The following is a 20,923-nucleotide window of genomic DNA, read 5'->3' as shown; positions in this document are numbered from 1 at the left end:
TCTCTCACCGCCTCCCCGTGCGCAGATCCAGAGCAGGGGCAAACACCCGCCGAGGTCTCCGCTGCCTCCCGAGGGGCTCCGAGCCGCGGTGCCCGGGCGGTGCGGGCGCGGCTGCGGCGGGACCGGGGAGGAGGAGGAGGAGGAGGAGGAGGAGGAGGAGGAGGAGGGAGCGGGCCCGGTGCCCGCCGAGCCCGGCCGTCCCTCTCCGCCGCTTCCTTTAGGTGGCACCGCTCCTCCAGGAATGAGCGCCCGGCCCCGCGCAGCCCTGCCCGGGCCGCGGCCGCACCGCGGGGGCTCCGCCGCGCTCCGCACCGTCGGAGCGGCCCCTCCTCCCCTCGCCAGCCCGTGCCCGGCTCCCCCGTCCTCCCGCTCACTCCTCCAGCCAGTAAATCCGATCTAGGCTGATTCCTCTCACGTCAAACCACATGATCCCATAAAACATTCATCGCCTCTCCATCCCCGCTCGCTCGCCGCTCGCTCCCGGGATCCAGCGCAGCCGGCTCCGCTCCCCGCCGGGATCCGCCGCAGCCCCGGCCCCGTGCGTGCGGCGGGCGGGCGGGCGGAGCGAGCAGGAGGCAGCGAGGCAGGCGAGGCGAGGCGAGGCGAGGCGAGGCGAGGCAGGGAGGGGGAGCCTCGCCTGGATGCTGACTCCAGCTCGGGGGCTGCTCATTCCCCCGATGAGCGAGGGCACCGGGAGCGCCCCCCCCTCCCCGTGCGCCGCCGCTCCCCGCTCGGGCTGAAGTTTGGCTCCGGGATCTGCCCCGCTTTCCCAAGGATTGTACCGCTGCCGCTCCACTTTGCGCCTCCGGACGTGCCTTCCCCGACCCCTAAGATGAAGAGGGCGATAGCTGAAGGTACGTGCGCCCCGGTGTCCCTCCGCCGCCGCGGCTCCCCCGGGCAGGGCACGGCGGCCGCGGCCCCAACTCCGCCCGGCGCCGGGAACTTCCCTCGCCGCAACTTTTTTCCCCCGTGGGGTCCTCGGGAGCGGCCAAGGTGCCACGAGGAGAAGAGGGGCCGGGAGAGGCGGCGGGGAGGGCGCGGGGGGAGCGGGAGCGCCGCGGCTGCGGGAGCGGAGCGGAGGCGAGGCCGGAGGGGGAGCGAGCCCCGGGCACGGCTCGGCTCCAGCCGCGAGCACGGCAGCGGCAGGGAACGAGGACAGAGGGATGGTGGAAAGGGAGCAGCGGGCTAAGCCCCCTCCAGCCGCCGCCTAGCCTGCCTTGGCTCAGATCGGCCTTGGGGTGACCGGGGGAAGTTGGTGCCTCCGGGGGTAGCGCGTCCGCACCCCGCATCCCGCACCCCGCACCCCGCGGCGGAGAGGCCGGGACGGGCGGCAGAGGGGATGGGGCAGCCCGGCTTGCCCCGCTCGCAGCCCCGACCCCGCTGCCCGAGCCCGTCCCGCTCCTGGAGCCGCCGCACGGGGAAGTTCCCGGAGGCTCCGGGGGCTCCGCAGGGTTCCGGGGTGCGGCGGGGGCTCCCCGCAGAGCTCAGGGTCCCGCCGGCCGCTTTGTGCTCGGAGCCAGAAGCTGGGAAGGGCTGGGGGTGCGGGGCTGGACCCCCTTTCCTTTCGCCAGGAGACAGGCACGGAGCTCGCAGCCTGGCACGGCCGGACTCTGCCCGAACCTTTCCCATGCTCTTCGGCGATAACCTTCGCTTCCCGGCCCCGTGTGCGGGCTGGGGCTGGGCAGGGCTGGCACAGGGGCCGGGGCTGCGGCGGCTCCCGGAGCTCCCCGGTCCCGCCGTGCTGTGGCCGCTTGGGCGGGCTCCGGGGGCACCGGGAAGCGGCCCCAGTTTGGAGGGACACGGTGCCGGGCTCAGCCCGCTGGAGCAGCAGCGTGTGCCGCCCAGGTGTGCTCGCTGGGAGCCAGCCCAGGTTTGCAGTTTGGAACGGGAGGGATCAGCCCATGGTGGAGCTCCCGGGCTGGCCAGGGGAGGTTCGGGCGTGCGGAGCCTCTGCCCGCTCTGACTCTGCTCCGTGCCGTGCCCGGCTCGCTTCCCGCTCCCGTCAGCGACACAGATACCATTCTCTTTCCCTTTCTATTTTGGAGGGCACTCTGGCTGATTTATTTGTGACGATCAAAGGACACATCCGAGCTGTGATCCATCCCGCACGCTGCCTCCTCGAGAGGCTTTGTGTCGATGTGAAACGCGAAATGGCCAATTTATTGCTGTTTGGGGAGCACCTCGGGAGCGGGCTCGGCTCTGGCATCCTCCCCCCGGCCCGCAGGGGATGCTGAGAGCGGAGCCTCCATTTGCCCGGGCTGCCGTGGGTGTGAGCCCGGGGCTCGGTGCCCTGCTCGGCCGGTGCGGGCTGTGCCCATGGCTCGGTGCCCTGCTCGGCCGGTGCCAGGCTGTGCCCGGTGCTCGGTGCCCGCTCGGCCGGTGCGGGCTGTGCCCGGGGCTCGATGCCCCGCTGTGCCCGTGCCAGGCTGTGCCCGGGGCTCTCTGTCAGAGCCGGGCAGGGCTGGGTGTGCCCGATCCCCTCGCTCCATCCCCGCTGCTGCAGCGCTGCTCTCCCCACGCACCCACACTCGCGGCTGCCGCCAGCGCCGTGTGGAACAACACAGGGGATAATGAAATATAAAAACTGTGTTACAACGGCTTTATTTATAGAACAAGGCTTGGAGGAGTTCGGGGTTGAATTATTTGCTTTTCTGCTGCAGTTTATGAATTGCTCCTGTGAGAGGCTGCCTTGCTGGCAGGTTTGGCTGGAAAGTCCTCACGAACCTGGGGGATTCTGTTTAGCTGAGTGTCCATCCTGCTGGATCTGGACTACATTTCCCACTGTGGGCTGCCAGGATGCTTCAAGTGCCTTGTAAGCCAGAAATAGCCACCAGGGGCAGTTGGACAGGGAGAGCTTTCCCTGTTCTCAGCACTTGCTGCCTTATTAACACGATTCATTTTTACTGAAAAAGGGCTTTCTATGCTTATTCTTTTTTTTTTTTTTTTTAACCCGAATACAAACCCGTGTAATATGAGAACCTACATCAACATCACCGATGGGAGAGCAGCTCCTTTTTTTTCCTCTTGAGAGAAGAGACCATTCATTGCATTATTCTGTATTTCCTGTCTTTATAATGTAAATTTTTTATCACGGGCCCGCTGCATTTTCTGGGCTTTGTCCCCCCTTAGCCAGCCGACGGCAGAGAGCTCAGATGTGTATCCATGGGGCCATCAAGGGCTGTGTTTGGAGAGGTTTTCTAGGGAGGAATGTGCTTCAAGAGGAATTTTAGGGCAGAAAGGTGGAGGTGCTGTTGCACCACTTGGTGCCTGGGCATTGAACCGGTGCAGACATCACTGTTCCCTGCTGGATCTGGGATGTTTTCCCAGACAAAGCTGGGCCAGAGGAGGAGTTAATGAGAAGCAGTGAGAAGTGTGGAGGGCTGTGGGCAGCACGTGAATTCCCTCAATGCTCAGGAGCTCCAGGCTGGGCTTGGGAAACCTCCCGGGAGCCTGGTGTGTCCATAAAGGAGTGAAAGGAGAGGGAGTGGCTGGTGGGAAGGAGCAAGGGGACATTTGGCGCACAGCATCTCTCTCTGCTCTGCCCTGCTCCCTGCCCTGCTCTGCAAGGGCAGGAGAGTGGCTGTGGCTCCATCCGCTCATCTTGTGGAGCTGGAAGCTGGCAAGGGCCACGGGGATGCCCAACTGAGATCCCACATTCCCTTTGCCCGCTGCCACAGGCCCTGGGTAATCTTCTTCTGACCCCAGCAATGACTTGGGCCTCAGCTTTCCAAAGGAACAACCAGAATCCAGCAGCACAGATGGGAATTTTCCACCTTTCATCTCAGAAGCAGTGAGGAGCCTGTGAGCTGGGGGCAGGGCAGGGGAGGATGCTCTGAGGCTGCTGCACACACAGCCTTACTCAGCCCTGCTCAGCCTTGCTCAGTCCTGCTGCCTGAGGGTACTGGGGCCCCTTCCCTTCCCTTCCCTTCCCTTCCCTTCCCTTCCCTTCCCTTCCCTTCCCTTCCCTTCCCTTCCCTTCCCTTCCCTTCCCTTCCCTTCCCTTCCCTTCCCTTCCCTTCCCTTCCCTTCCCTTCCCTTCCCTTCCCTTCCCTTCCCTTCCCTTCCCTTCCCTTCCCTTCCCTTCCCCCAGGATCCACCTGCAGGGCCAGGGAGGAGCTGCTCCCTCCAGGCTCAGGTGTTTGTTTGTCCTCTTCCCCTTGGATTTGCGATGCTCTCTGCCGCTGTCACCTTCAGTGAGACACATCTCCGAGTGCCAGGCGCCTCTTTGGATGTTCCTCAAGAGGTTTTCTCTTCTTGCAGGAGGCACAGCCCCCGTGGAACAAGGAGCACCCACCCTGCAGCACTGCACAGGGGCTGGCACAGGCAGCAGCTCAGCCTGGGGCCTGCCAGGGCTGGGACTGAATTTCTGGGAGTGTTTGTCCCTCCTGGGACTTTCTGAGAATGCTTGTCCCTCGTGGCCATGTGGGCAGCTCTGTGCTGCGTCCCAGACCAGCCGGAGCTGTTTGGGATTTGTGATGAGCAGGGTGTCAGGGCTCTTCCATCACAGCGCTGTGGGAGGGAGCAGTGAGGCTGATGAGACACAAATTCCACCTTCTCCTCCCCTTTCCTGCTGTGGCTGCAACTCCTGGAGGTTTCCAGAGGCTGAGGGAAAAGGGGACAATTGTACTGGAAAGTCTTAATCAGCTGAAAGAGGCTGAGGGTGGATCCTGCTGTGCTTGCGTGGAGGTGCTGGGGGAATTTGTGCAGAGTTTGCTCAAATGTGCAAACTCACCCCAGCCTGAGCTGTGTGTGCCTGGCACTGCTGGGACACAGGGAATGGGCTCTGGGGGGGCTGCTCACCCTCTGTGGGGTGTTCAGAGGGGTGTGGGGGCTCAGGGCAGGTGACAAAGCTGGTTCCCTGGGGCTGGGGGCAGCTCTCGGCCAGGCCCTGCCTGTGGGCAGAGCACAGCTGTGGTAGGGGACAGGCAGGGCACAGCTGTGGTGTGGCATAGGAGAGCACAGCTGTGGTGTGGCATAGGAGAGCACAGCTGTGGTGTGGCACAGACAGAGCAGGGCACAGCTGTGGTGTGGCACAGACAGAGCAGGGCACAGCTGTGGTGTGATACAGAGCACAGCTGTGGTGTGACACAGACAGAGCACAGCTGTGGTGTGACACAGACAGAGCACATCTGTGGGGTGGCACAGCCCCTGCCCTGCCTGCTTTGCTCTGGGAGTTCTCCTGGAAGGCCTCTGCAGTCTGCTCTTGTTTCTCCCTTCCTGGTACCCTTGCCCAGGTCACTGAGCCTTTCTGTGATGTTGTCTCAGCTCTTCCAGCCCTGTCCTCAGAGTGATGCTGAGTTCTGTCCCAGGGGACCCAGGGGACGCTAAACTGAGCCCAGAGCTGAGTGTGGAGCTGGGCAGTCCCTGATCACCCCCTCAGCAGTGCCACAGAGGCAGTGACAGACTGATGATCCCCTGAGGGCTGCTGTTGCATCCACAGCAGGTTTGTGTCTCTGGGCTGGCCCACCTTCCTCCCACCCTTCACTCTGCAGATTTCACAGCGTTTATTGTCCCTCTCCTGGAACCGGGAGATCAGCAGAGCACTTGAGTTTTATTTGGAATCCTCCCTGGTTGTCAAGGAAAGCAGAAACACTCCACAAGCACATGCAAAGCATCCAGGAGACTGGAAACAAAGCAACACAAACACTCCAGTGCTGGGGTTTTAGTTCAGTTTCTGGAGAGCTCAGCAGTTTGAGGCATCGCCCTGATGGCTCTCAAGGAGCAGAGCTGGCTCCTGTCTGCAGGGCTCAGGCAAGCCAGGCTCACAATGTCTGCTTTCATGAAATCATGGGATATTTTGGATATTATAATCTGGATACACCTGGAGGGATCTAAAGAACCTCTTGCTCAAAGCCCAGCTGGTTTCACAGCCAGATCTGGCTGCTCAGGGGCTTGGATGTCTTCCCAAGGATGGAGATGCCCTGTCCCCCTCCACAGCCTGTCTGCAGCCCAAGCCCTTTTTCACCTAGCCTGGGTCACACCATGGGTGCTCCCTGTCCCTTTGGTGGCCTGGAGGTGCCTGGCTCTGTCCCTGGCTCTGTCCCTGGCTCTGTCCCTGGCTGGGGCAGGAGTGATGGGGAACTTCGTCCTAGGTCCCTGTGAGGTCAGAGCAGGGGCTGCAGAGGTGCCAAAGAGGGGTAAAAGCAGGGGTGACAGCCAGGTGCCATGGCAGGGACACTCAGGGTGGCAGTGGGACACTCAGAATGGCAGCAGGGACACTCAGGGTGGCAGTGGGACACTCAGAATGGCAGCAGGGACACTCAGGGTGGCAGTGGGACACTCAGAATGGCAGCAGGGACACTCAGGATGGCAGTGAGACACTCAGGGTGGCAGTGGGACACTCAGGGTGGCAGTGGGACACTCAGAATGGCAGCAGGGACACTCAGGATGGCAGTGAGACACTCAGGATGGCAGTGGGACACTCAGGGGGCCAGCAGGGACACTCAGGATGGCAGTGGGACACCCAGGGTGGCAGTGGGACACTCAGAACAGCAGCAGGGACACTCAGGGTGGCAGTGGGACACTCAGGGGGCCAGCAGGGACACTCAGGGTGGCAGTGGGACACCCAGGGTGGCAGCAGACCCTTGCAGACATTGTCCTGTGCCCGTGTTTGCTGTGTGGCTGCTCCTGGAGGAGCCCCTGGCCTGGTTCCAGCCCCCCAGGCTGCAGTCCCTCATCAATGGTAATTACACACAGCTGCCCTGGGGCTCTGCAGCCCTCAGATGCCCCCTGTGCTGACTCCCTGCAGGGACAGGGACCTCTCTGGGGACACACAGAGCTGGCCAGACCCCAGAGCCCTGCAGGTGCTGCGGGAGGCTCCAGAGCAGGGCCATTGCACCCCAGCTCAGCTCTGTGGGGATTGCTCTGTCCGGGCTTTGGAAAGCCCCAGTGATGGAGCCTTGCTGGCCTTTCCCATGACTGGAGCTGATGGAAAAGCCTCTCCTGATGTCTGACCTGAAGCTCCCGGGCTGCAGCTCGTGGCTGTGGCTCCTTGCTGTGTCACCTGGCACACCAAGGTGTGCTTTGCTCTGCCATCCTTTCAGCTGCCAGCTGGAATTAAATCTCCCTTCACCTTCTCTCTGCCCAGCCCAACCATCATAATTCCCTCTGCCTGACCCTGCAGGACATACTGGGACCTATATGGGGAATTAGGAATTGTTCCCTGGCAGGGTGGGCAGGCCCTGGTACAGCTGGGGCTGCCCCTGGATCCCTGGCAGTGCCCAAGGCTGGGTTGAACATTGGGGCTTGGAGCAGCCTGGCACAAGGGCTGGACATCAGCTCCTTCTTCCTTCCAGGAGCTGCATCCTGACAGCCTCCAAACCCTTTTGGTGCTTGTTGGCTGGAGCTGACTCCCAGGAACCTCCTTGTCCAGCATTTCTGTCCTTGACCCGTGCTCTGAGAGCCTTTAATGTCAGCTGTGCCCTGATCCCACCGCAGCTGCAATTCCGCAGGGGAGCAGAGGGATCCAGGGCAGAGGGAGGCTCAGGGCCTGGATGGGAGTGAGTTTCCATCCCAGCTTTTCTCCTGCCTGGATGTAGTTTCCATCCCATCCCAGCTTTTCTCCTGCCTGGATGGAGTTTCCATCCCATCCCAGCTTTTCTCCTGCCTGGATGTAGTTTCCATCCCATCCCAGCTTTTCTCCTGCCTGGATGGAGTTTCCATCCCATCCCAGCTTTTCTCCTGCCTGGATGGAGTTTCCATCCCAGCTTTTCTCCTGCCTGGATGGAGTTTCCAGCCCAGCCCATCTTTTCCCGGTCCCGCTGGAGCTGGCCCCGTTCCCTCCCTGGCTCTGGGAGCCCTGGTGCCTCTCCAGCGCTCTGTGCTTTGTTTTCTCTCTCCGTGCTGCACCTTCTGCTGGAAACAAAGGGATGTTTGCATTCCAGAGGGACGCTTCCCTTTCCTCCCTGAGTGCAGGGGATAATTACAGTGCCTCGCACTAATTGATCCCTTATTAGTGCTAATTGTGATTTACGTGGTGCTTTAGGAAGGGGCATTTCTGTGGCAGGAGTGATGCTCTAATGTCACACTTGTGATGTGTCACCTCATCTCCCGTGAGCTGCTCGTGGGGGAAGCGGGTTCACTTTTATTTTTTTGTTAAAAACCAATCTTTTGCAAGAACCATCTGGCTGCTAAATTCTCCTCCCGGAGCTGTGCGGTTTGCAGGGAGTTCATTTGCGTCTGTAGCTACTAAAGAGGAAGTAAAAGTGACTGATTAGTCTGAGACTGGGACCATTCACATCAAAGTGACAGATTTTGCGAGCTGGATTTGGGGAAGTGTTTAAAACCGGTGTGTTTTCATTAAATTTTGAAGGCTGTGGGCAGAAGTGTGCTCTGGGCACTGCAGCTCAGGCTCAGCCCTGCACCCTGGGTTCTCCTGTCACTGTGAATTGTGGGGCTGCTCAAATTTCCCTCTGCTTGTTTGGTGACTTTAAATATTGATTTTAATTGTGCCTCTTTCTTAAGGCTGTGGGTGATGGTGGGAGCCATGGACAATGATCCCTGAGCACAACACAGCCACGTGCTCTGGGAGAGGGGAGCTCAGCCTGGCTCTCAGCACAGGGGAGAGAGAAAGGAAAATCCTGTGGAGCCCCCAAATTCAGCTTTCCCTGCTCCCATGGGGGTTTGCAGGGATGTGCCAGGAGCTGCTGGCCAGGCTGGGCTCTCAGGAGCCCTTTGGGGGTGCTGGGGTAAGGCTGGCAGGGCTCCACGCTCTCCTCTGTGCAGAGGGGTTGTTGGAAAGCCTCAGAGCAAATCCAGAGTTTGGGAATGTGGGATTTACCTGTGCACAGACAAATGGGCAGTGGGAGCCGGCAGGACCTGTGGGACTTGCACTGCAAGGATCTGGAGGGACAGGACAGAGAAATGGATTCAAACCGAGAGAGAGTGGGTGTAGAGTGGATATCAGGGGAGATCCTTCCCTGCTCAGGGTGCCCAGAGCAGCTGGGGCTGCCCCTGGATCCCTGGCAGTGCCCAAGGCCAGGCTGGACACTGGGGCTGGGAGCAGCCTGGGACAGTGGGAGGTGTCCCTGCCATGGCAGGGGTGGCACTGTGTGGGCTGTGATGTCCCTTTCCACCCAGCCATTCTGGGATTGCACATCCCTGGGGCACTGGCATGTTTTCAGAGCAGTGGGAGCTGTGCTGTCCCTCTCCCCGTGCCCAGGCTCCTTCCCAAGCACAGATCCTGATGGATCTGGCCCTGATCAATGCTCGGTGGCCGTGCAAACACGGTTAGCATTGGCTTTACACTAGAGGGCTGTCTGTCCCTTTCCCTTTGAGAGCAGCCCTTGTGCCGGGATCCCAGTTTGATCCCGGGGTGGGGAGGCTGCAGGCTGGGGTGTGGGCTCAGCTCTTCTCTCTGTGCTGCTCTGCCCGGGCCCTCTGGAGCTGTTTCTGGTCAAGTGGAGCTCTCTGGCTCTGCCCCTGTCCAGAAGCAGCAGTTTCCACACAGGATTCCTTCCCCTCCTGTTCGTCCAGGCCCCTTTTGCTGTCAGCAGTGGGGACTCTGTAGTACAGGGGTGCTGCTCTGGGTTCCCAGGAGTGTGCTGGCATCTCCTGTCTCTGCCCTGGTGAGGATCTGCAGCCCTGAACATCTGCACAGCCAGCTTGGGGTCACAGACAGGAACTGCTCTGGAAACGGCTCTGGGGGCTGGAGGAGCCTTCAGTGTCCCAGGGCTGAAAGAGATTTGGTGTGGGAATCTACAAAATTAGAGAGTTTTGGGAAAGTTGCAAAAGGCAGGCCTCAGAGACAGTAGAACTGTGATTGGAGCTAAGCAGCAGCCATGAGATAGGTCAGCAGAAAAATTCCTTAAACTGTAGAAAAGCAAGGACAAATAGAACAATGGTCTGTGTATTAATGCTTGGCTAGAATAACTCCCTAAGCTACAGAAAAGTTTATCTAGCAAGATATTAAGAAGGTTGAAGCTTAATAATGGAGCTCTGTGCATTGTGTTTAAGGCTCACAAGCAGGTATTGTATTTGAAATAAGCAAGCATTGTTTAACCAAAGGTGCTTATAGTGGTTGGATAGAATGACTGTCAATACTGTCAATGCTTTTGATTTGTGTGATTAGTCAAGAAACTTATAAAGTGAGTTATAATATTAAATTCTTTGTCTGCTGCTTAAGATGTGAGCTGGTGGCACCTTCCCATTGTCATCACCATGTAATAAGACTGATGCTGGAGAATAAAACAGCTCAAGGCACGTTCCCAGCAGTCCTGTCCCATTTATGATTTGTAAATAGCCCCCTAACAGTGTCATTTGGTAGCTTTTGTGTCGTTATAGGACACAAAATAATATTATGTGGACACAACATTCTCCACGGTAGAAAAGAGAGCGTTTAATTTCTGACTCCAACATTTATAGATTTTCAAAAGTGACAGTGGATTGGAGGGTGACAGTGCCACCTCTCCAATGACACTGGACAGACCAACAGTCCATCAACTTTCTCCTCCATAAAGGAATGCAAAACAATGAGTTATTTACAGAAAGTGTGTGAGAAAGTTTGTTACAAGAATATAAACATCAGAAGGCTTAGAAAATCTTAAAAAAAACCAGGGTGACACTCAAGTGCAGAGGGTGGTTCTCTGGCACAAGTTGGTTTAGGAGCTCCAGGCACTTCTCTCCCTCCCTCAGTTTGTCCCTGATGTGTCCTGAGGGGTGAATGATGGTGGTGCTGAGGTCTGAGGAGTGGCACTGACCCCAGGGATGGTGGTGGGACACTGCTGGCTGTGGGGACCAGGGGTTGGACTGCTCTGCATCCACCACCCATGGCTGGGGCAGCAGCAGTGGCAGCACAGCAGCAGTGGCAGCACAGCAGCAGTGGCAGTAGAGTAGCAGTGTCCCTGCAGTCCCCAGGGCTCAGGACAGGATGTCCTCAGGGTCCCTTTGGTGCTCAGGGTCACTGCTGCAGGCAGCATCCCCTGCTGTCCCTGCCCTGCACCCAGGGCACAGCTGGGAGCTGTGGGCAGGCAGGAGGGCAGAGCTGGCCCTGCTGGCACAGAGCCCTGCCAGCTGGGCAGCTCAGAACCACAGAAACATGGAATGGGCTGGGTTGGGAGGGACCCTGAGCCCACCCAGTGTCACCCTGCCATGGCAGGGACACCTCCCACTGTCCCAGGCTGCTCCCAGCCCCAGTGTCCAGCCTGGCCTTGGGCACTGCCAGGGATCCAGGGGCAGCTGCCCAGGCTGGGCTCATGGGCTGCACCTCTCAGCCCACCCTGCTCCCCCCACTGACACAGCCCTGGGCAGAGCTGCTGCATCCCCCCTTGGCTGGCTCCATTTCAGGCCACAAAATGGATCTTAGCCCTCCTGGGGGGGGAAGCAAAGGGATTGTGTCCCCCCAGCCTCTCTGGACATGGCAGGGGGATCAGGCTCAGCCCTGCATGATTGGTGTTCCAGGCTTGATGTTCCAGGCTTGATGTTCCTGGTTTGAACCTTGATTTCTGACATCAAGGGTGAAGGGAGAGGAGGCTCCAGCTGGGCTTGGAGGCAGAGCCTAGCTGAGGGGCGCAGCTTCATCTTCAGGTGACCTCAAAGACCACACCCTTGGGTTTGATGCCACCCACAAGCCCAAGGAGCCATTTCTCCCCCTTTCTCCCAAGCTTTTACCAAGACTGAGCTTCTGCAATGACACAAACTTTGCTGCTGAGGCACTGGGGGCAATGTGGGGTCTGGAGATCAGGCAGTGCTTGTTTAAACATCATTTCCACTATTCCTGTTTTCCTGAGCCTGTGTCTCTGCTGGGTGCAGAGAGGTCCCAAAGCCCTGGGAAGGGGCTCTGGGAGGGGCTGGGGGTGCTGCTGGCCCAGGATTGTGTTCAGTCCCTGTCCCCTTCTCTGCCAGCCAGGGAGAGACATTTGTTCCAGTGGCACCATAAATGACCCCGAGCTGCCTTGGGGAGCCTTTCCCTGCCCATGGTGTTTCATGGGAAATGCTTTGCTTTCTCTGTGTTTATTTTTGGCTTTCCTGGAGTTTCTCAAGGCTTACAGGTAATCCTGAGCTTTGGGATGGCCAGCTGGGCTGCAGGGATAGAGTCTGCCTGAGAATACCGGGTTTGCCATTTCCTGGGTGTGCTGGGAGCTTGGAAAAGTTTAACCTGGGGACACCTGGGGCAGGTGCAGAGTGCTTTGCATGGAGACACAGCTGGGCCAGGGGAATGTCCCTGCCCATGGCAGGGGTGGCACTGGATGAGCGTTAAGGTCCCTCCCAAGCCAAACCATTCCAGGAGTCTGTGATCCTGTTTTTATGGTCACGAGGATCCCCCAGCCCAGTCTGTGCCTGCTCCAGCCCTGCCCCTCCCAGCTTCAGGTGTTGGAAAAGAAATGAAATTTAGCAAAATATTTAATTATAGTGAGTTGTGTGTGAACTGGTTTGTTAAAAAGTAGTTTTGTAGCCGTTGAAAAGTGTGTTGAGTTTTGTGTGTGTAACCTAGCAGGTAGTCTTAGGGATTTAATAAATAATTAAACTAGTGCAGGAAAGTAAGAATGCTAACCTGTCTGGAGGCAGCATACAATGCTCTTAGAATAAGATAAGCAGAGGATTAATGATCTTGTTTGTGAACCAAGGAATGTATCACAAGGGGTCTGTGACCAGGCAAGGGGAACGGGGAAACTGTTCCTTAGAGACTTTGTTGTGAATCGCATGTATAAGAGGGAAGCACCCATATGCGAATTCGGGGGCTCGGATTTTGGGACATGAGTCCCCCAGTTCCCCGGGCCCTTAATAAAGCACCCACAAAACTTATCTGAGTTTTGTGTCATTTATCAATCGGGCAACACAGGTGCCACCCAAGGCAGCTCCTGGGTGCTGAGCTGTGGTTTCCTGGTTTCACCTGCATTTCTGGCTGTTCTAACCTGCATTTCTGGCTGTTCTAACCTGCATTTCTGAGTTCTAACCTGCTCCTCTCCTCCTGAAATCAAGGTTTCACTGTGGCCCATGTGAGCCCATGACTCCCTTGCTGTGACATTTGTGTCCAGCCCTGCTCCTGAAGCCCCCCCTGAGGCTGGGGTGGGAGCCCTGCTGTGACAGCCCCCAAAGCTCTGTGGGATGTCTGGGTGTGTTGCACCCCTCTGCAGGTGTGGGATGTGCTGGCCCTGGGGTCACCCCTTGGGACAGGGGCACGGCCAGCCCTGCTGTCCAGACCATGGTTTAGTGACAGAGGGGCCAGCAGCCCCCCAGCACCTCCACTGTGTGTGACAGAGCATGAGGCCCCCCTGATAATCCCTGCCAGCTCATCCCAGCCTGTGTGCCTGCTGAGGAGGGGACACCAGGCTCTGAGTGCCCCTGCTTGGGGTGAATGTCCCCAGGGGTCACCTGCTGCCCTGTGGCACTGCAGGGACAGTGAAGCAGCTGCTCCAAACCAGGGGCTGCAGCTGAAAAAGCCCTGAGAGCCCTCCCTGCTCAGGGCTGGTGTTTGCTGTGCTCTCAAACCCAGAGAGATCCAGAGTGAAAGGTGAGCCCAGCACCTGGCATGGGCACAGAGAGGATGATATTGGTATCAGCAATATTGCAGACAGGACGTGTCTGAGCTTGTCTGGCCCTTGCTGCTGAACCAAATCACACCAATTGTGGTGTTTCACCCCACAGACACTTTTGGCTGGCTGGATGTGTGGTGTTTTACCTCACAGACACTTTGGGCTGGCTGGGTGTGTGGTGTTTCACCCCACAGACACTTTGGGCTGGCTGGGTGTGTGGTGTTTCACCCCACAGACACTTTGGGCTGGCTGGGTGTGTGGTGTTTCACCCCACAGACACTTTGGGCTGGCTGGGTGCTGCACTGGGCCCGTGGGGACAAGTCCAGGCCTTCAGGAGCTCTGGTGGTGCTGGGATGGAGCTTCCCCCCATAACAGGGGCTGCTCCTCAGGTTTCCCTCTGGCAGAGGAGCTTTAAGGCGATGGTGAAGGAAAGGAGTTGGTTCTGATGGAGGGTTTGGATCCAGAGCTTTATTCTGGCCCTCAGGCCTCTGAATGCAGCACCAGCTCCAACAGAACTCCCTGAGCCCGTGGTTGCTGCTCCTTTAACCCCAGGGAGAGGGGAGGGAAGGGGTAGGGAGCCACCAAGCAGGGACAGGAGGGGAGGGACAAAGGGACAAAGGACACCTGGATGGCCCAATGTCCCCCAGGGGTAGAGGGCATGCTGTCAATCTGCCAATCACTGGATGCCCTTCTGGAATGCCAGGACTGACAGACAGTGCTGGGAGGGGAAAGGAGAGGTGACTGACACACCTGGGAGGGAATCTTAGGGGAGAGACCCGGGACTCTGAGGTAAACCCTGAGATCACACTGCAGCGGGAAGGGATGGTGGAGCCAGGGCTCTAATGGCACGAGAATTGTCACCGTGCTGGGAGCCAGAACCTGCTGGGTGTGCAGAGAGGACAAGGAGTGAGCAGGGATTGCCAGGGCACCCAGAGCTCCTGGGACAGAACCCCAGCCAGCTGTGGGGCCACCCTGCCAGGGCAGATGCCCTGGTGCCCTGGGAGGAGCAGGGATGGGCACAGCCCCTGGCCAGGCCAGCACAGCCCCTGGGGACCAGCGTGGAAAAAAATCACAGAGCAGGGACATGCCAGGCTGGGGGACACTGGGATTGAGTGTGTGACACTGGGGCTGGCTGTGGGACACTGCACATGTAGGGCTGGGGGTGTGACGCTGGGACTGGCTGTGTGACACTGTTCCTCCCCCTGTGAGCTACCCCAGGGGCTCTCCCTGTGCTCTGGGAGCCTCAGGCTGAGCCTCAGTGCTGTCCTTGCTAAGCCAGGACCAGCTCTGCCCTCCTGGATCAGTCACTCGAGTGTGTGACCACCCCAGGCGTGCCATGGGAGCTCTGTGCTCATCTGGGCCATTTGGAGCTCTGCTGGGCAGGTTTCTGTGGCTTTGGGGCCTCCCTGGAGTGCTGCAGTCCCAAGGGCACCATTGGAGCAGGTGTTGTGTTAGGCAATGCAGAGGTGGCTCCATGGCCTCCACAAGGTGCATTCAGGCTGTCCCTCCTTGGGGACAAGGAGGTGGTGGTGGCTCCATGGCCTCCACAAGGTGCATCCATGCTGTCCCTCCCAGGAACAAGGAGGTGCTGCTGGTTTCCTCCTCCCTGCCCTGGGCTGCTCTGCAGAGGCAGGGCCACAGTGCTGTCCCTCACTGCCTGTGGCCCTTTGCTTTGCTCCCTCCCAGCACCAAAGGCCACGGTGGAAAGTCACAGAACCATGGGATCATTAGGGGTGGAAAAGATCTCCAAGATTATCAAATCCAACCTCTGATCAACATCCCCGGCCACCAAACCATATTATGAAGTGCTAGGTCTGCTCACTTTTTTAAACACCTCCAGGGATGAGCACCTCCAGTTGATAAAAAATCTCCAAACCACATTCCAAAGCAGCAAAACACAGGAGAAGCAATCAGATAATTATTGTTTTCATTGACTCCAGCTGTGACTCCAGCCTGTTCCAGGGCCTGACCGCCCTTTGAGTGAGGAAATTGTCCCTGATTTCCAGCCTGGAGCTCGCTTGGAGTGCAGCCTGAGGCCGTTTCCCCTCTCCCACCTGCCCAGGGAGGTGCCTGGTGCCCCCTGAGCAGGTCCATGAGCCCTGCTGGCACAGGCTGGCACAGCTCCTTCTGCCTGCCTGGCTCTCTGGAGCAGCACAGGGAATATGCAAATTTAACCTTTGCATTTTCTGTGCTGTTCTTTTCCTGGGAAATGTCACGGGGGGCACCAAGCTGGGATTGCCTGGCACTGGGGGAAAGAGCAGCAGTGGTGTGTGCCTGGCTCCTGGGGAGGATCCAGCGTGGGGCTGGCATCTCCAGGGAGGGCTCTGGGGGCTGCCCTGCCCTGCCTTGATGGCTGCAGGGATGGGGACTTGGTTTGGAAAGACAGGATTCTGTTAAGGAAGGCAGGAGCCTCCCCTGAAATGGAGAATGTAAACCCTCCCCACCCCTCCCAATTGCTATAAATTTTAAATTAAGGGGCTCTCAGGCAAAAATATGGGAGCTGGAAATAACAGCTCTTTAATAGAGAAGTAAAAAAATAAAAGGATAAAATAAACAATGCAATACACCAGAACAACAGTGACAGAGTCAGAACCCAACCTGACACCCTGTGGGTCAGGGTGTTGGTGGCAGTCCCATTGGAATTGTGGCTCAGCCCTCCTGCAGTGTCAGGGGTGGCTCTGCTGGAGCAGGGATCCTGTAGAGAAGGATGGATTCTTCCTCTGAAGATCCAGTGGGAGAAGAGGCAGCTGCTGTTCCTCTGGGGAATGCAGTGCAGAAGCCGTGCTGGTGTCTCAGTACCTCTGGATTATATCTGGGTAGGAATGCTTGGCTCCTCCCTCTGGGCTCACATCTCCCAATGGGATGCTGTAGTTCTTATCAGCCAATGGGTGACTGGAGCCAGAGGGAGGTTGTGTCCCCCGTGTCCCCAAGGCTGGGGGAGCTGCCAGATGTTCCACATCTCCTGCTGCTGCTGGGCGAGGCTTGGGAGGCAGTGCTGTGCTCCAGGGATGGATCCAGAGGCTGCTGCTGTGGCAAGAGGGAGCTTCCTGTTTGCCTGGAGAGAGGAGGGCAATCCCAGCTGGCAGAGGCTGATGGCACTGTCCCAGCTCAGCCCAGACTGAGGTGAAGGGCTGGGATTATTCCTGGGAAGCACCTGTAGGATAAACAAGAGGGGGTTGCAGTGGGGGCAGGACTGACTGACTGCAGGAGGGAGAGGAATTTCAGCACCAGAATAAACAAAGCCTTTATTAACACCCCTGAAGGTGCTGCCATATTGGCTTTGTGGCTTTTGGCAGCCCCTGCTGGGGTGGATGTGCTGATCTCTGCACCGTTCTCATGGAATAATTCCATCATTCCACTGAGGAGCAGCTGAGGGAGCTGGGCAGGGGCTCAGCCTGGAGCAAAGGAGGCTCAGGGGGCCCTTGTGGCTCTGCACAGCTCCTGACAGGAGGGGACAGCCGGGGGGGTCGGGCTGTGCTCCAGGGAACAGGGACAGGAGCAGAGGGAACGGCCTCAGGCTGGGCCAGGGGCAGGACAGGGTGGATTTTGGGAACATTTCTAATCACTGAAAGGGTGGTCAGGCCCTGGCACAGCTGTCCAGGGCATGGTGGATCCCCATCACTGGAAAAGCTCAGGAAGCTGTGTGGGTGTGGGACATGGCTCAGTGCTGAACGTGCTGCTGCTGCCTCAAGGGTTGGAGTCAACAATCTCAGGGGTTTTGTCCAACCCAGACAATTCTGTGATTCCCATGGGCTGTGCCAGCTCCAGCTCTGGGTTCTGTGATTCCCATGGATCCACATGGGAAAGCTGCTGCTCCCACAGGGCATGAGCACCTTCCAGAGCCTTGGATCTGCCAGATCATGGAATATCCTGAGCTGGAGAGGACCCACAGGGATCACGGGTAGCTCTGGAGGGAAGGGCCCATCCTGGGGCTGAACCTCGGTGCTGTCAGCACCACCTGAGCCCAGCCATGGGGCTGAGGGGCTGGGAGATCTCCCCAGGCTCTGTCCTGGGGCTGGGAGCAGGGCAGGGATGATGGGTTTTCATTGCTGGGCAGCGCCAGAGCACCTGGCCGTGGGACACTGGGACAGGCTCCTGGGGACAAGAGGGACAGAGCAGGGACAGCCCAGGGTCAGGAGGCTCTGCAGGGTGTGGAGTTATTTACAGCCAGGGGAACGGCCCCAAAGGCACCTGGGGACTGGAGCATCACAGCAGGGGCTGATGGGGGAACATTCCCTGCCCAGCACTCAGAAGAGCAAGGCCTGGGATAGCCACAGGATTTTCTGGTGATAGCCATGGGATTTTCTGGTGACAGCCATGAGATTTTCTGGTGACAGCCATAGGATTTTCTGGTGATAGCCATGGGATTTTCTGGTGATAGCCGCAGGATTTTCTGGTGATAGCCGCAGGATTTTCCTGGGCCTATCCACAGGAAACAGGGAGAACCAGGCCAGCTTTTTGATGCCTGAGAGAAGAGCCTCATTCCAAAGATGAGAGCAAAATTTATCCCTTTTTTTGTGTGAACCATTTTAAGGAGCATCTTTAGGCTGTGTGGCAGGTGGGAATGGCCAAGGCCTGGTTTATTTATTCTTCACTCACAGGGTGGGCAGGCCCTGGCACAGGGTGCCCAGAGCAGCTGTGGCTGCCCCTGGATCCCTGGCAGTGCCCAAGGCCAAGCTGGATATTGGGACACTCTGGGACAGTGGGAGGTGTCCCTGCCTTGGCAGGGGTGGGAAGGGATGAGCTTTAAGATCCCTCCCAACCCAAACCAGGCTGGGATTCTGTGATTCTGAGCTCTGGGGCAGAGCTGCTGCTTCCCAAATCCCTTCAGGAGCAAAGGTGGGCTGCTGGTGCAGATGTGGAGCTGCCCCTGGCAAGGGAGGCAGCAGAGGGTTCAGAGGCACTGCCTGCTCTCCCAGCCGGGGATAAGCATGTCCTGGTGTAATTGCCTGGCTTATTTGGAAAAAAACCCTCTGTAGTTCCTAGAAATTCAATATTGAAAGCACTGAGTAGGACCCTCTGTGGATTAATTTTGAGGAGAGAAGAAGAATGAGGAATTTAATGCTCACTCTAATGAATGTCAATCTTCTCTCTTAATGAATAGGAATCACAGTTTGCTGCACATTGTTGGGAAATGAAAAGCATCCTAAGTTCCATTCACTTCCTTTTTTTTCCCCTTCCCCTTTCTTTCTTTTCTCCCCTCTTTGAGTGAGATAATGCTGTGCACAGCAGATGTGAACATTCATTTGTGAGCACCAAGGATTTTTATCTCTCCCTGTACAAGGCAAGGCTCTCCTTCAGCTGAGCTTTGTAAAATTTCCTGTACAATCCAAACACTGCTTCAGAGCTGGATCCTTCACAGCCAGCTGGGGTGGGGTTTTCCCCTTTTTCTTGGGAAATCATCCTGAGAATGCAGAACAGAGCTGGTGCTTGATGTGTTTGCTGCTCTCAGCCCTGGCTTTGCTGGTTGGAGTGGCAGAGCTGAGGCTCTGGTGCTGCTGTCACCCTGCAAGGGACACAAAAGGACACCCACACCCCATGGCATCCCTTCCCTTGGCAGAGGGATGCCCAGGGGTGATGCCAGGGGTTGCTGCAGCAGCAGCTCTGGCTTTGGGAAGGTGCTGGGGCTGGCACAGGGGAGGGCAGGGGCTCCAGCCAGGACAGGGGAACTCGCAGCACTGCCCAGCCCTGGGCCCCAGCTCCTGCCTCTGGTGGGGATGGATGGATGGATGGATGGATGGATGGATGGATGGATGGATGGATGGATGGATGGATGGATGGATGGCCCAGGGCCTCTGCAGCAGCATCACAGCACCCCCATTGCAGCAGAGCACCCCCATTGCAGCAGGGTTGGGGGTTCTGGGAGCAGCAGAGCCCTCTGAATGCCTGGAGCCCCCTGGTTCCTGTCCTGCTCCATGGCAGCTCCAGCCCTGGGGAGAGCCATGGGCCAAGGGAGCTCCTGGGACTGCTGAGGGGTCAGGGGATCTCCTGGAACTGCTGAGGGTTCAAGGCATCTCCTTGAAATGCTGAGCTCCTGGCTGAGAGCTCAGCCCAGCCAGCCCGGCCACCTGCCCTTCTCCATGACTCTGTTTGGATCAGGGGTCACCTCAGACCCTGGGGACAGTCTGGGGTCACCCCAGCACAGGCCCTGGCACTGGAGAAAGCAGCAGCAGCTGCTGGGGCTGCCAGGAGAAGGCTCCATGGCTTCTGGGGCTTTGGGTGTACATGGAGGCTTTGGAGTGTGTGTCAAGGTTTCAGGTGTACATGGGTGACTTGGGGTGTATGTCAAGGTTTGGGGTGTACATGGAGACTTTGGGGTGAATGTGGAGGTTTGGAGTGTACATGAGGGCTTTGGGTTGTATGTCAAGGTTTGGGTGCCCATGGGGGGTTTGGGGTGTATGTGGAGGTTTTGGGGTCTGTGTGAGGTTTGGGGTCTCTGTGGGGGCTCTGAGAGGTGTGAGTGGAGGTTTGGGGTGTGTATGAGGGCTTTGGGATGTATGTTGTGTATGTGGAGGTTGGGGGTGTCTGTGGAGTTTTTGAGGTGGTTGTAGGGGTTTGGGGTACATCTGGGGCCTTTGGGGTTCATGTGGGATGTTTGGGGTGTGCGTGGAGGCTCTGGGGGGGTCTGTGGGGTGTGGAGCACACACTGAGGCCCCTCCTGCTGTCCCCAGCACCCAGGCTCAGACACGGAGGGGATGAGTGGCTGTGGGAGAGGGAAGGGAACTCTGAGGAGCAGTGGGGCTGAGCTGAGGCCTGGCCCCATCCATCCCTCAGGAGTGGAGCCCAGGCAGCCCCTGGGAGTGAAGTGAGCAGTGAGCAGAGCCTGCAGCACCCGAGGCAGGCTGGGATCAGTGTGAGAAACACCAATCACTTGTTTTTCAAAATATTAAAAGTTTAATGATAAAATGGTTATAAAAATAGCAATATAATTAGAGTAATGATAATTTGGACAATTTGGATTGGGACAATACAAGACAACAGAAACAAAGAGTTACGGACATCTGGGTACCTTTTCTGGGCAACATAAGCCCGAAAAAGACCCACATTAACAGAGGATTAACCCTTAAAAACAACAGCCTGTTGCATATTCATACATCTTATCCATGATGCATAAATTCCATTCAAACACAGGATTCTGTCTGGTCAGTGTCAGCTTCTTCCTCTGAATCCTGATGGCTCTTCATGGCTCAGCGAGGCAGGAAGAAGTTCGTTTCTCCTGATAATGGGGCAATAAATTCTCTTTCTCTGAAAGATTCAGGTGTCCTGTGGCTGCTATCTCACTATGAGTTCTTTCTTTAAAAAAGAGTATTTTACATAGCATAGTTTCTATTTTAACATTATGTTATAACCTAAAACTATATTTAACACACTACTTAAGAGAATTAACACAGCATCACTTTCTAACACAACACATATAATATTCATTTCAATATTTGTGAAATACAATCATA

At 57.4% G+C, this 20,923-nt stretch overlaps 1 protein-coding gene across 1 annotated transcript in view; it reads left to right on the top strand.

Moving 5' to 3' along the window:
• The first annotated feature begins 644 nt into the window (after positions 1–644).
• Positions 645–20,923, top strand: part of RTN4R (reticulon 4 receptor) — a 92,482-nt gene continuing 72,203 nt past the window's right edge. Inside the window, exon 1 of the mRNA XM_059485210.1 lies at positions 645–854. Coding sequence (XP_059341193.1) covers positions 833–854 — 22 coding nt within the window. The 5' untranslated portion in view covers positions 645–832. The remainder of the gene's footprint in view (positions 855–20,923) is intronic.

The sequence above is a fragment of the Ammospiza nelsoni genome, chromosome 18, assembly GCF_027579445.1.
Source record: "Ammospiza nelsoni isolate bAmmNel1 chromosome 18, bAmmNel1.pri, whole genome shotgun sequence".
Taxonomy (NCBI): Eukaryota; Metazoa; Chordata; class Aves; order Passeriformes; family Passerellidae; genus Ammospiza; species Ammospiza nelsoni.
Note: the sequence above shows the minus strand (reverse complement) of the source record. Positions and strands in the feature narration are given on the sequence as shown.